This window comes from Apis mellifera, linkage group LG11 (assembly GCF_003254395.2).
Source record: "Apis mellifera strain DH4 linkage group LG11, Amel_HAv3.1, whole genome shotgun sequence".
NCBI classification, from domain to species: Eukaryota; Metazoa; Arthropoda; class Insecta; order Hymenoptera; family Apidae; genus Apis; species Apis mellifera.
In genome coordinates, this window is record NC_037648.1 from 15,784,879 (window position 1) to 15,799,143 (window position 14,265).

Sequence of the window (14,265 nt, forward strand, 5' to 3'; positions counted from 1 at the left end):
AAAATCGATCGATCGATAAGTACAATTTCGATTTTTTTTTGCTGTTTGGCATTCGACACGTTCGTTTCAAAAATTCAACCGAACATTCTTTGATCGTTTAACATTTTATAGATGTTCCAATCCAAAATTATTAACGCGTATCGCTTCGATCCGAGATCGGTCGATCGAAATAAGTACAATTTCGATTTTTTTTTGCTGTTTGGCGTTCGACACGTTCGTTTCAAAAACTCATCCGAACATTCGGGATCGTTTAACATTCTATAGATATTCCAATCCAAAATTATTAACGCGTATCTCTTCGATCCGAAAATCGATCGATCGGTCGATCGAAATAAGTACAATTTCGATTTTTTTTCGCTGTTTGGCATTCGACACTTTCGTTTCAAAAACTCAACCGAACATTCGGGATCGTTTAATATTCTATAAATGTTCCAATCCAAAATTATTAACGCGTATCGCTTCGATCCGAAAATCGATCGATCGGTCGATCGAAATAAGTACAATTTCGATTTTTTTTCGCTGTTTGGCATTCGACACTTTCGTTTCAAAAACTCAACCGAACATTCGGGATCGTTTAATATTCTATAAATGTTCCAATCCAAAATTATTAACGCGTATCGCTTCGATCCGAAAATCGATCGATCGGTCGATCGAAATAAGTACAATTTCGATTTTTTTTTGCTGTTTGTCATTCGACACTTTCGTTTCGAAAACTCAACCGAACATTCGGGATCGTTTAACATTCTATATAGCGAGCATCGATATAACGGACGGATGGATCGCAATTAATCTCTGAACGCGGATGCTCGATCGGTGGGAACAATGATATCATCGCGTATTATGCCGCTCCGCGCATATATCGATCGATCATCCGTCGCTCGCGACAAAGAAGAAAACTGAATGATAATAGCTCGTTCCATGCTCGAATATTATAATTTTCTTTATTATTACGTCGTAAATACGTAATAAAATATAAAATAATAATACCAATTTTTTTTTTTTTTCGTTTTATCTTTCGATACACATTTCGATCTCGAAAATTCGTTCGCGGGCAAAAAGTTGGAGAAAGCATCGGTAAAGTAATTAAACGAAAATATGTCGCGTGGAGGATGGAGAAACTTGGAATTCGATTAATTCGGTTTTCCTCTTCCACCAACTTTTCCCATCGATCGTGAAATCGAACTTATACTCGTGGGAATAGTTCGCTTCGTGTCTTCATTCTCTCTCTCTCTCTTTCTCTCTCTCTCGAGAGAGAGATGAATTCGTATTCGGTTTGCTACACTCGAAGTGGATGGAGAGAAAAAAAAAAAAAAAAAAGAAAAACAGTCAGAAGCAGAGAGTGGTATAATAGAGGGAAGAGGGAGGGGAGGGAGAGAGGTAAAGTTTGATCGGTGGTCGCACCTCGAAGAAAGAAAACAATGGAGAAAAGTCGGTGGAGGTGGCTCGACGAAAAGGGTGGTGGTAGGGGTTTTGATCGCGGCACCCAGGAACGAAACGAACGGACGGACGAGCAGGGTAAACGAGGGTGCGGGGGTGGAGAACTGGCCGCTCCGGCAAAGTGGATCGATGCCGCCGCGGCACGTCTGTGCGCGCAAACGTGCGCACGTGTGCGTACACACCTGTGCATACGTGCACATGGATGCGTGCATCCACCGCGCGGAGGATGCGTTTAATTCTTTCGACGATTTCTTTCGCCGATGAAAAAAAAATCTCGTCGCGCAAAGAAACATTGAAACATCCTCCTTTCCTTTATCGATCAGGAGGCAGGATTTATATTCGATAAATTCGATCTTTTCGATGTTATTTTTCTTTTCAGAATTTTTCTCACGTTCGTTCCTTTTTTTTTTTTTTTTTTTTTTTTTTGCCCCTCTCTGTTCGTTTTTACAGCGAAGCTGGAGCCGAAAGAGACGTGCAGCGGTACGAGAGTGAACGACGGCGGACGGTTGTTGTTGGTGTTGAGCCTGGTGGTGATCGGCACGCTGTTCAGCCACAGGATCGCGACCCGCGCGTACGACGAGGTACCGGAGATATTCGATCCGAAAGGGTTCGTCTAGCTCGTCGAGCGACGGCCGAGTCTCCGGACCACCGTCGAGGGAAGCCGCGGGGGAAGCCAATGGAACGCAGAAGCCACGGGCCGGAGAAGAAACGATCCACGACCGCGCGTCACCGGCGAGTCGTCGCCGACAAGCGAAACAAACATATCATCAACGATGGGATGACGGAGAACAGTCGATCGATCTGACGAGTCGGTCGCGCTTCGGCAGTGAGAGAGAGAAAAAAAGAAAATTACAATTGACGGATTGCGTTCGGTGACGGAGGGGGGGGGGGGGTATAGGCTGGATGTGGACGAAGAACCAAAAACCATTCCAAAAATAGTTTCCTTGAAATCGAAGTTTTTTTCTTTCGTTTCTTCCTTTCCAATTATTTTTATTTCCCTCCAGAGAGTCGTGAGTAATTGCGCGATGCGAAGATAATAAAGATAAGGAAGGAGATAAGGTTTATCGAATGTACGCGAGTCGAAGGATGTTAATCGCGCTCCCCTCGTTATTAACGCGGTCCCAATCGCGTGGAAACAGGTTACGAATGCGAGCCGCAATTCGATCTATATAACCCCCGCGGCCGCCTATACGTGCGCATGTTTGTAACGCGGTGCAGCCACTGCAGAGTCGATCGCATTCCAACAAATTGCGGAGACTTAAACGCCGTCGCATCCTTCGAGATACGCCGCCGCGTATTCCCCCCTTTTTCTCCCGAAAAGGAAAATATGATAACCAAGATTCCGTTCCCCGAACCGATCACCGCGAAGTATCATCGCGTTAATTTCCATCGCGTAAAGCGCGCGCGTCGGCTGGAAATTGGATTCCTTCCAATTCGATAAAATTCGGAACGGTCCGTATTCGTTTCGATCGATCGGTAAGTAAGATTTCTTTTCCATCCGAAGAGAACGAGTTGGGCGAGATATGGTTGGCGCGAACGCTCCGGATGAGTGCGGAGAGAAAGAGAGAGAGAGAGAGAGAGGAGAAGGGGTCGTAAAATTTTACTACGCGACGCCGAATGCACGACTTAATCGCGGGTCGAGCCACGATCGAAAAACGAAACCCATCGCATCTCACGCGCTCTATTTTTCCTCGCGCGCGACTCTGCTGCCATCGATTTTACACCGGAATACGCTTCTATTCTTCCAACCGACCCGGCTACCGACCAAGGTCGAGCTTTAGCGTCTCCTCAACCTCCTCCTTCCTCCTTCCTCCTTCTTCCTCGAATAACAACAACCGTTCTTATTTCTCTTCCAAAAGGAAAAAAAAAAAGAGGTGGGAAACGCTGAGCGAGACTAACGTAGTCCAAAGAAGTAACTGACGCGTGAAAAGAAAACAATGGAAGAAACGCAACGTCCCTTTTTAACAACTTTTTAAACGCTAATTTCTTACTTCGCGTTGTCATCGTAAGAATTACATAAAGATATAATAGCTTCGACCGTTCGCTGCGAACATCTCGTCCCTTTCTTTTCCGTTATTCTTCTCCTTCTCGTTGAAAACCCACTTTGTTCCGAAAACGGTGAAAGAAATTGCCACTATGAAAATTGCAAATGATAGAAAGGAATCCCTCTCTTACTTAGAAATCTTCCAATCAGCTAAATCGTCTTTTCCTTTCTTTCCTTCCTTTTCCTCCCCCCCCCCTCTTTCGATCGACAAAAGACAAGCCTTTCCAATCCCCTTCCCAACCTCGGACTGTTTTCATCCTCCATATCTCTGGCGCTTTGCCAGAACGAACCTCTCTTGCTTTGCTTTTTATCGGTATCCATCGAATCGTTCTCTCCGTACCTGATCGAACTTGTTCTTCCTCGCTTCTTCCTATCGAATCCTTTTTCTCTATCCTCCATTTATTCTTATTTATAATTAGTCGATTTTGCCTATAGAATGTAACTAAATATTTTTTATAACTAATCAAATTACGTTCGATTTCGAGACGCGTTTCTAATTACTCCGTAGTATAGTTTTGAATTTGAATCGACGAGAGAAAAATAATACATAACCTAACCGCGTAGGTTTTCTCTCGATCTTTTATTACCTACCAAAGATTTGGAAAGCAACTAAATTGTATCGCCGCGTTAAACTCACTGCGATGACTTCGATCTGCATTATATATAACGTTAAACATACTATACATATATATATATATATATACGTAGCATGTGTATATAGGGATACTGTCTAAAGACGGTACAGTTTGTACATAACGTTTGTTGCGCTGCGTGATCTATCGTAAAAGGAAGGAACTAATTAGAGAGAGAGGAAAAACATTCAGATTCGAATCGTTCCACCTCGATTTCGCGAATCCAATTTTCCTTCAATTTCAAAAGTGACAATTTTTTTTTCATCCAAGATACACAAAATTAATCTATATATGTATATATACACGTAGATAAAAATTAAAGAATTCGTTGAATTTGAATTTTATTTTCCACATCTCTCTCTCTCTCTCTCTCTCTCTTTCTCTCCAGCGGTATCTAGATACAACGTGATTCAAAAACGTGTTGAAAAGCGGATTTGATCGAAACATATGACTTGCATGTATACTATCGAGAAACAACGTGAAGAACAAATTGAAAAGGAAAAATTTGCGAATTGAAGACGCGTCATTTTTTTTCATCTTATTTTCTTTTTTTTTTTTTCTCTTGAAGAATTTTTTTTTTCCCTTCGAAAAAAATCTTTCATTCCTTTCCATTTTCCATTCCGATTGGAAACTCGTGGTGGGACTGGTTTCGCCGAAAAAAAAAAAGAGAGAAAATACGGATCGTGATCGTAACGCTGATAAAATAGGGAACAGTTGGAGATAAGACAACGATAACGAGAGAATATATATATATCTGCTGTGCAATGTTTTTCTTCTGTAACTTTTGTCCTGCAACACCGTTATTATCGAGACGACAATGATCGCGAGGCTATATAGTAAATTCGACCAGAGTAGTCCGACGGTCGGAAGAGGCAAAAGTGTCAGAACGATTTATTAGAAGTCTATACAAGGGACTCTAAACGATCTTCCTTCGTGGCGCCAGGCGCCGACGCGAGACTAAAAGAACGTAGAATAAAAGAAAAAAAAAGACGAAGAAGAAGAGAAAGAAGAAGAAGAAAATAAGGAATCGGCTATCAGATATGCTTTTCTCATTCGTTGAATTTATAAACAAAAAAAAGAAAAGAAAAAAAAATATAACGCGAAGCAACGAGAGAACGCTTGAAACAAATTTTCAAAAAGTGACGCGATAATTACTTGCGATCAGTTTTTCGCGCAACTAACTAACTGTGACTCTATATATGTAATTTAATGTATAATAATCGCAACACGATAAATATAATGTAATACCGACGGTCCTCCTTGTTCCAAAAAAGAAAAAAAAAAAAAAAAAAAAAAACATCCAAATATCAATGGAGATTAAAAGAACGGATAACAATAATACAGCGTACAATAATAAAACTCGTGTAAATATCATACACCCTAAGGACGTGTATATACCTTATTAAAAAAAAAAAAAAAAAAAAAAAAAAAAAAAAAAAAAAAAAAAAAATAAATCGCGTCACGATAAGATGTTACTTAAAGAAGTGATCGAAACGGAAGATTGTATTTCGCGTGTGTACCATGGCTGCCTTCGATGAAATAATCAAAAGTAAAAGAGAGATTTCGTCGCGCGGTATTAAATATAATAACGCAATTACGGTAGGAAAGGAAGGAAAAATTCGGTGGGCGCTGAAGATAAGCCTCGCTTTCTCGAGTGAAACGAGCGAAACAAGGGGAAAAGGAGGATCGATGGGTATCGAGGAAAACATAACGGACAGACTATTTTTAGTGGAAATTTGTTTTTCCTTTGTTTCCTTTATTAAAAGTCGAGAGAAATCTTACCTCTGTCAATGGGATTCACAGCGAGTCGCTGGAAAAGTAGCCCGCAGGCCTAAATACGCTCTAATTAATTAAACAAAAGAGAAACAGAAACTAAGTAATTTACCGTAAGTCGAATAGCGGATCGAATTCGATACGACATTTTCTAGTTGCATCGTCGCGGTTTCTCGTCATATCGGATAACGATCGTTGAAAAAAACGCTATCGGCCAAAAAAAAAAAAAAAAAAAAAATTGCGTTTGTCCGATGCATTCTCTTCTCTACCGATTTTTCTTTTACCGATCGATGTTTACTCGAGTTCCATATCCTTCCTTCCCTTCTCTCGAAAAAATCGAGTAAAAATCAAACAAGTTTTTCTTCGAGAATAGATTTAACGTAGATTTAAATTTAAAAGAGAAAAAAAAAAAAAAAAAAAAGAAAAGAATGGATTTTATAAATCGATTGAAACGCCATCGTAAATTTCGATGTTGCAAATATTTTATCGACAAACGATAATAAAACGATAAATCTAAACATTTTATTGATCCAAATTAATAGAACTAATATATAATTTGGAATGTTTTCGATGTATATCATTTTATATAAATATAAATATAAAAGTCGATTTTGAATCGAAGAATGCACCGGTCATCGCGAACGCAAAGGTAGTGCAAACTAAAAACACGTAACAACTTATCATACAGCAATCGACTACCTAGTATTACCTATACGTATAAATATATAAACATAAAGCATAAAGTGACTATTCATTAAAGTATTGATTATTTATTATTGGTTATTAATTATTATTCATTAGTTATTAATTGTCATTGTTATTTCATCTTCCATAATCGTCGTCGTCGTCGTCGTCGTCATTGCGTCGTCGTCGTCGTCGTTCTCATCATCATCGTCATCGTCACCACTATCGCCATTATCATCATTATCATTGTTATTATCAATAGTTGCGTACATATTATACGAACAAAAGTTTATTGCTTGTATATATTGAGAATATCATAATAAAAATAATATGGAAACAATAACGATAGATAAATAAATTCTATTAACCATATATCTCTCTGTCGAAAAAGCAATCACGTCTTCTTTATATTAAAATATATTACTTTTATATTTTGTCAATGAAATTTCACGTATTCCCCCTTAAATACGTTTCGTTTCCTATCTTGAAATGGTATTAATTCGTCGATTACTAATTAGAGATTGATATAAATAATAATAATAATCGGTCTAAATGCAAACAACAAAAGTTTCTTCTGATCTAGATAAAATATCTTTAATCTTAATTCGTATTTATTTTATTATGTAACAAATAATTTGGAATTTAACGTAATTTTTTTAATACAATGCAATGAAACATTATGTACAATAGGCATAAAATATACAGCAATATTTTTACAATACTATATTGTAAATTATGTTTTAAAAGCTCCAGTTTGTGCAGCTTTAATTATAAAATTTTTTATCATATTTTCATTCAAATTAGCAAAACTTGCTGTCTGTACTATAGCAGTCATGTGATTTAATGCGAATTTGAAACAATATTCCTCCAATTCCTACAATTAAATTAAGATTAATAATATCCGTGTAAGAAAAAAAAAAATCACATTCAATTATTTACCTTGGCATTATTTTCAATAGCTATACTATAAAGTAAAGCTACGTTTTCAACTGTTATCCCTTCCTTCATTTTTTGTATACATTGTTTTTTCAATTGATTTTCAGAATAAGTATTCGCTAATTTTAAAAGTTCTTATCGACAAAAATTGATAATTTTATATATAATATATAATATAAAAATATTAACATCATAAAATATTTCGAAAAATATATTAAAATATTTACCTTGCATATTTTCTGGATGTAAATCGAGTTCGTCGGTATATAAATATCTCAAAAATGCTTTATACACGTTATAAGAAAATTTATGATGTTTTATAAATTTCCTATAATACAATAATTGATTATAATATTAAACAATCTGGATGCGCATTAAAATAATATAAGTATATACTCACTTCTGGTTATTTGTGTTTAACGTTTTTGAAAATATCGTACGAAAATATTGACAACGTATCATTAAAACAGTTTTATGCACATAAATAAATTCTTCTTGTATTTGTATAACGAGATCACTCGTAGCCTATAAAACATAAACATATATTATTTTTGAAAAAATATATAATACAAAAGATATTTCTTTATTACAAATGCATACTTGATCATTAAACGCTTCTTTGAAACAATCTATCAAACCCACAGTTTCTTCTTCTCCATGAAGAATAAGTGGTTGATGCATAACATTCGGTGATGCATAACGCGCAAAAGCATCGTGTATGCATCTTAAACCAGTAAGCATTGGAATTGTAATGCTTTGTCCTAGACACTCGCCCCACATAAATATTTGATTACGTTCTCCCATAGCTATACTTATGTGACTGTAATGCGAAGCTGCTATATCCAATACTCTTCCCATTTCTTGCACTATGAGCTAAATATATTTTTCTTTACTTTTTATTTAATATTTATTAGCACGATTGACATCGTAATTTACCTGTACTGGATTACAAATATTCGTCTTCATGCCAAGACCTAGTTGTCCACAATAGTTACCACCCCATACATATAAAACTCCTGTATTAGACAAGGCCAAAACATGTGCATAACCACATACTACTTTCTCTGACATTAAAGGAAAAAATTGCTAATATTTAAAAAATATTTGACTTACATACATGAAAAAAAAACTTAATATTACCAATCGTAATACCAATAAGTGTTGTAATTTTACAGGGATTCGCATGATTGGCATAATTTCCAATTCCTAATTGACCAACCTCGTTACAACCCCAACTATAAATTTCTCCATTATCTGTAACTACCATGCTTGATGATTGACCACAACTAATACAAACAACTCTTTTGTCAGTTAATGTGGAATTCACTTTCATGGGAGTCCCTTCATTTACATTAACACTACTTCCTACTTGTCTGGATGTATTTTCACCCCATGCATACACCTAAATAAAAAAGGAATGTAATTTTTTTTAGTAATTTTTTCATTATTAAAAAAAGAACTTTAATTTCAAGCTTTTATTGTCATTACCTTTCCTTCAATTGTTAGTGCAAGAGAATGATGACTTCCACAAGCTATATCAATAATAAATTCATTACATAAATTTTTTGTTACAAGCATTGGAATCAAACCTTGACTGGCAGAAATATTTCCTAGTTCACAATGACTATTGTGTCCCCATGAATATACCTTTTGTGTATATATTTGTGTTATTAAATAATATAAGATTAAATTGTTTTGTGCAATATATTACAACTGGATAAAATTCAAATACCTTGCCATCTTCAGTAAGAGCCAAAACATGTGGTCCTTTACCATATGCAAAAGTTTTTATATCTTTACCACATAATTCTTCAACTCTTCTTGGATAAAGAGTATTGTAAGTATCACCGGTTCCAAGGCACCCAGAAGTGTTACTTCCAATAGCATATACCATTTTATCTTTTGTTACAATTAATGCTTCATTACCAAAATTACCTGTTTAATAATAAGTATGATATTTTATAGCTTTATATTGCTAATTTTTTTTTATAAAAATAAGGAAAAGAATAAAAAAATAAAAGATACAAAAAATAATTAAAATAAAAATGAAAATGAAAATATTTTACCATATACAAGTGCCATATGAATCTTCGAAACATAATTTAAATCTAAAAAACTAAAAATTGGCCAATTTTTCAAATCCCAAGACATTTTTATATTTATCCTAAAAAGTACTTATTAATTAATGATCTTAAATAGAAATTTATTTAGTTATTTTAAGTTTTAATTTTTATCAAATCATAATTTTTTTTAATCATATCTTTTTTCATTCTATTTTTTTTTTTAATATTTTTTTTAATTTTCAATAGTATAATAAAAAATAAATTTAAAATAATAAAATCAATTAATATTATTATATTATATATATAAACAAAAATTTTTATTAATATATATATTTAGTCACATTTTATATTTCAAAAACTTAATTTACTCTTGTTGTTAAAAAACTATTATACTGATGCGTTAAAAAACAAATTTGTAACAAAAGATTTGTAAAAAACATAATTTTAACATTTACATAAATATATTTATAAAATTAAATTTTTTTATATGTAAATGCACTTCTTAAACAAAAATAGTTTTTATGGTATCATCATTTATTACATTATTATTAATGATGCTACCAAAGTTTTTTAATTTTTATTTACAAACATTAGTAAGAAAGTGAGATAGATCTAATCTATACATAAGGAAAGAAAATAATGAGAGAAGGATAGAAATAGAGTAAAAATATTTAAACCAGAGCCATCTATAGAGTGCGACAAATGAAACAAATACAATAAGGACAGAAAATAATGAGAGAAGAATAGAGGTAGAGTGAGAAATAATCATGAATATTAAAAATATTTTTTCAAAATTAAGTTAAGATAGAAGATGAGCATTATATATTTGAATATTTTTAAAAAAATGTTTTATTCTATTTTTAAAAAGATATTTTTAATGCTCGAGAGATAGCGCTAACAGTCAATTCTTATCCTATCTTTATTCTTATCTTATCTTCATTACTTTCTATCTTTAATTTAACTTTATAACTCTTTCATTTGTGACACATTTCTTCAGATGGCACTAATTTCAATATTTTATACCTTACCTCTGTCTTCTCTCATTATATCTTTTTCTTGTTTTTGGTATATGATCATTGATGAAATACGCAATATGAATTTGAATATATTTTTATTATTTTTCTTTTAAAACTACGAGTCTTAATTTTTAATATAAAAAATATAAATATCACATTTTTGGTTTTACAATAACAATTATCTCACAAAATATATCTAATATATAATAATGCAATATTTTATATATATTATATATACGTTAAAATATTCTCAAATAATTTTATTTTTATTTTATTTCTTATTTGTAATTTTGTATTAAAATTTAGGTTTGATTGATTATTATATCAACTTTGTATTATTTTGAATTAAATTGACAACATCAAATATAAATATATATTAAATTATAAAATTATAAAATTATAAAATTTAATACCCCTGAGGCATTATTAAATGGAAAAAAAAAAAAATATATTATTTGTTATATATTGATACACTTTTACTACATTCGCATTATATATATTATTATATTTATGATAATGATATATTTATATATTGATATATATTTATATAATGATATATTTATATATATTCTACTTTTTTTTTCAAATATTTACATACTTTTTATCTCTTTATTTATATTGTTAATTTTATATATATATATATATATATATTTCCTTATATTTATATTTGAAATATGTTAAAAATAATAATAATAATAATAATAATAATAATAATTGTATAATCTATATGAAAATGAATAAAATGCAGTAAAAAATGGCACAATTAATAAAAAAATATTTCTTCACGAATTCTATTGTAATTTTTAAATACAAAGTAATATATTGTGATTATTTATATGATAAATTAATAATAATAAAAATAATTATTGACAAACAATTTTCTAATAGCTAGGCATTATTACAAAATTTACATATTAAAAATATTTTCATCACCTTTTTAAAAAACATTGATATTTAATAACAAAATCTATTTAATCTTGTAACATAAAATGAATTATTCGTATCAAAGTATCACAATTAATTTCTTTGGATCTGGAAATATGCATATTTTGAGCTAAGTTTTAAAAACACCCGCTTGAGCAGCTTTAATTATAAAGGTTTTAACTGTACTTTCGTCTAATTTAGCAAAATCTGCTGTCTGTACCACTGCAGTCATATGATTTAATGCAAATTTAAAACAATGTTCTTCTAATTCCTAGATAAATATATAATATTATTAAATAATTTAATAATATTTTATGTAAAATGATATAAAAAAAATATTATTTACCTTAGCATTATATTGGATAGATGTATTATACAAAACGATCACATTAGTGACTGTAATCCCTTTATTTATTATTTGTATGCAATACCTTTTTAACTGATTTTCAGAATAAGCATTAGCTAAATCTAGAAGTTCTATGAAAAAAGAATATAATTTATAAAATATATTATCCAATATTATATATTTTTTTTTCCAATAAGTAATGAAAATATTTACCTAATGCATTGAATGGATCTAGAAATGGATCAATTTCATTAGTGTATAAATATTTTAAAAAAGTTTTATACACATCATAGGAAAATTGTTCATGACATATAACACTACAATATAATTATAATTATATTAGTTAAAAAATATAAATACATATTTCGAAAATTGATTTACCTTTGACTATTTTCTGCCCAATGCTCTTGAAACATTGTTCTGAAGTAATGACAACGTATCTTCAAAATTGCTTTGTGCACATGAATAGGATTTCCATGAACTTGAATAATAAGATCACTAGTGGTCTTTAATATGCAACAAGAAATGACGTTAAAAAATAGTAAATTAACAAATATATTATTATTCATAAAATATACATACTGGATCATCAAAAGCTTCTCTTAAACTGTTTATTAAGTTTGATTCTTCATCACTGTGAAAAATAAGGGGTTGATGCATAACAGCTGGAAGTGCATAAAATGCAAAAACATCATACAAACATTTTAGTGGAGTAAGTGTTGGAACTTTAACATTTTGGCCTAGACATTGACCCCACATAAATATTCGATTACCTTCACATAAAGCAATACTTATATAATTATAATATGATGTTGCTATATCTAATACTCTTCTCATTTCTGGTACTTCTAGCTGTAAAAAAATATTTATCAATTTTTTTCAAAGAGTATATTTATAAAAATATATTTTTACCTTTGTAGGTTTCCAAATATTAAGTAAAACTGTAGTAAGACCTAGTTGTCCATAATTATTATCTCCCCAAACATAAAGAACACCTTCATCACTTAATGCTAAAGTATGTATACTACCACAAACTACTTTTTCTATAAATCAAAATAAATATAATTAATAAAAATATCCATATCCATCCATTTTAATATCTAAAAAAAAAAAAACATTTAATATCACCTATTACTATTTTTGCAAGTGATGTTATTTTGCATGGATGAAATTGGTCATTATTATTTTCAATTCCTAATTGACCAACATCATTACAACCCCAACTATAAACTTCTCCATTATTTGTGACTACCACACTGAATGAGTCTCCACAACTAATGCAAATAACTTTTTTGCCAGTTAATGTAAAATTTAATTTTCTAGGTATATCTTGTACTAATGTTGTATCATCATGACAACCTACTTGTCCTGATGTATTTTGACCCCATGCATATACCTGAAACAAATATCATATATAACATTCTAATATAATTCTAAAAAAAAAAATAACTATGATTAAATATTTGTATTTTACCTCTCCATCATTTGTTAATGCAAGAGAATGATGACTTCCACAAGCTATATCAATAATAAATTCATTACATAAATTTGTTATTATTCCTGGAGTTAAAGCTTGATTGTTAAAAGTATTTCCTAATTCATAATGACAATTTTGTCCCCATGAATATACCTTTCATATAAATTATATTATTATTAAATAATATAATATCAATATATTTATTATTATTTTTATATAGTTGGATAAATTTTAAATACTTTTCCTTCCTCTGTGAGTGCTAAAACATGTGGACCTTTACCATATGCAAAAGTTTTTATATCTTTACCACATAATTCTTTAATTTTCTTTGGATAAAGAGTACTTTGAGTATCACCAATTCCAAGACATCCAGAAGTGTTACTTCCAACAGCATATACCATTTTATCTTTTGTTACAATTAATGCTTCGTTACCAATGTTACCTAAAAGTAAAAAATAAATAACATTATAGTCATATGTATAATATTGTGCAAAAAAAAAGGAATTAAAATAAATAAATAAATAAAAATAACTATCAAAAAATAATTATTACCATATACAACAGCCATATGGATGTTCGAAATAAATTTTGGTTCTAATAAACTAAAGATTGACCATTTTGTTAAATCACAAGAATTCATATTTATTAAAAAATTTACGACTCTAATAATTTAAAAAAATGTCAATAAAAACTGATGAAATTATGTTTTTCACGTTCAAATTCAATTTTTATCACTGTTGTTTATAAATTGAATACATGTATATTTTGATTCAATTTATAATTCTTAAATATAGCGAACAAATAATTATTATAAATATTTTTATTAAATTGATTTAAATTTTTTATTAATAGATATATTAAATATTATTAAAAATTACTTCTTTAGATAAATGTATTTATAACCAAACAAACAAGTTAAAGAAAAGAAAAATT

The 14,265-nt window shown here is 30.9% G+C and overlaps 3 protein-coding genes across 7 annotated transcripts in view; 1 reads left to right on the top strand and 2 right to left on the bottom strand.

Moving 5' to 3' along the window:
• The window catches only part of LOC410270 (acetylcholinesterase), a 34,338-nt gene extending 28,031 nt beyond the window's left edge, over positions 1–6,307 (top strand). For all 3 annotated transcript variants that reach the window (XM_016914793.2, XM_393751.7, XM_006570334.3), the window contains one exon: positions 1,888–6,307. In XM_016914793.2, the coding sequence (XP_016770282.2) occupies positions 1,888–2,054 (167 nt within the window). In that variant the 3' untranslated portion in view covers positions 2,055–6,307. The remainder of the gene's footprint in view (positions 1–1,887) is intronic.
• Positions 6,308–7,142: 835 nt separating this feature from the next.
• Positions 7,143–9,670, bottom strand: LOC408321 (RCC1 and BTB domain-containing protein 1). Of its 2 annotated transcripts, none has more exons than XM_026443974.1 (10): positions 9,573–9,670; positions 9,239–9,441; positions 8,995–9,153; positions 8,659–8,908; positions 8,443–8,570; positions 8,107–8,379; positions 7,907–8,031; positions 7,734–7,834; positions 7,510–7,640; positions 7,143–7,444 (listed from the first exon to the last, which is right to left on the bottom strand). In XM_026443974.1, the coding sequence occupies exons 1-10, from the start codon at positions 9,655–9,657 to the stop codon at positions 7,304–7,306; spliced, it is 1,596 nt and encodes a 531-aa protein (XP_026299759.1). In that variant the 5' UTR covers positions 9,658–9,670; the 3' UTR covers positions 7,143–7,303. The 2 variants fall into 2 exon arrangements, with proteins under 2 accessions (XP_026299759.1, XP_026299758.1); XM_026443973.1 differs by having other exon boundaries at positions 8,647–8,908.
• Positions 9,671–11,370: 1,700 nt separating this feature from the next.
• On the bottom strand, positions 11,371–14,116 carry LOC552695 (RCC1 and BTB domain-containing protein 1). Of its 2 annotated transcripts, XM_625071.6 has the most exons (11): positions 13,885–14,116; positions 13,572–13,774; positions 13,330–13,485; positions 12,984–13,251; positions 12,768–12,898; positions 12,629–12,707; positions 12,438–12,520; positions 12,237–12,361; positions 12,069–12,172; positions 11,856–11,986; positions 11,371–11,780 (listed from the first exon to the last, which is right to left on the bottom strand). In XM_625071.6, exons 1-11 carry the CDS (start codon positions 13,970–13,972, stop codon positions 11,640–11,642), a joined length of 1,509 nt encoding a protein of 502 aa, XP_625074.3. In that variant the 5' UTR covers positions 13,973–14,116; the 3' UTR covers positions 11,371–11,639. The 2 variants fall into 2 exon arrangements, with proteins under 2 accessions (XP_625074.3, XP_006570411.1); XM_006570348.3 differs by having other exon boundaries at positions 12,438–12,707.
• Between the last annotated feature and the right edge of the window lie 149 nt (positions 14,117–14,265).

Coding starts and splice junctions, on each gene's coding strand:
- LOC408321 (XM_026443973.1), bottom strand. CDS start 9,657: ATGTCTTGGGATTTGAAAAATTGGCCAATTTTTAGTTTTTTAGATTTA. Junction 9,442..9,572: donor TCATATGGCACTTGTATATG/GTAAAATATTTT, acceptor ATTATTAAACAG/GTAATTTTGGTAATGAAGCA. Junction 7,641..7,733: donor ACATCCAGAAAATATGCAAG/GTAAATATTTTA, acceptor TTTGTCGATAAG/AACTTTTAAAATTAGCGAAT.
- LOC552695 (XM_006570348.3), bottom strand. CDS start 13,972: ATGAATTCTTGTGATTTAACAAAATGGTCAATCTTTAGTTTATTAGAA. Junction 12,899..12,983: donor ACTTGCAAAAATAGTAATAG/GTGATATTAAAT, acceptor TTTGATTTATAG/AAAAAGTAGTTTGTGGTAGT. Junction 12,362..12,437: donor GAGAAGCTTTTGATGATCCA/GTATGTATATTT, acceptor TGCATATTAAAG/ACCACTAGTGATCTTATTAT.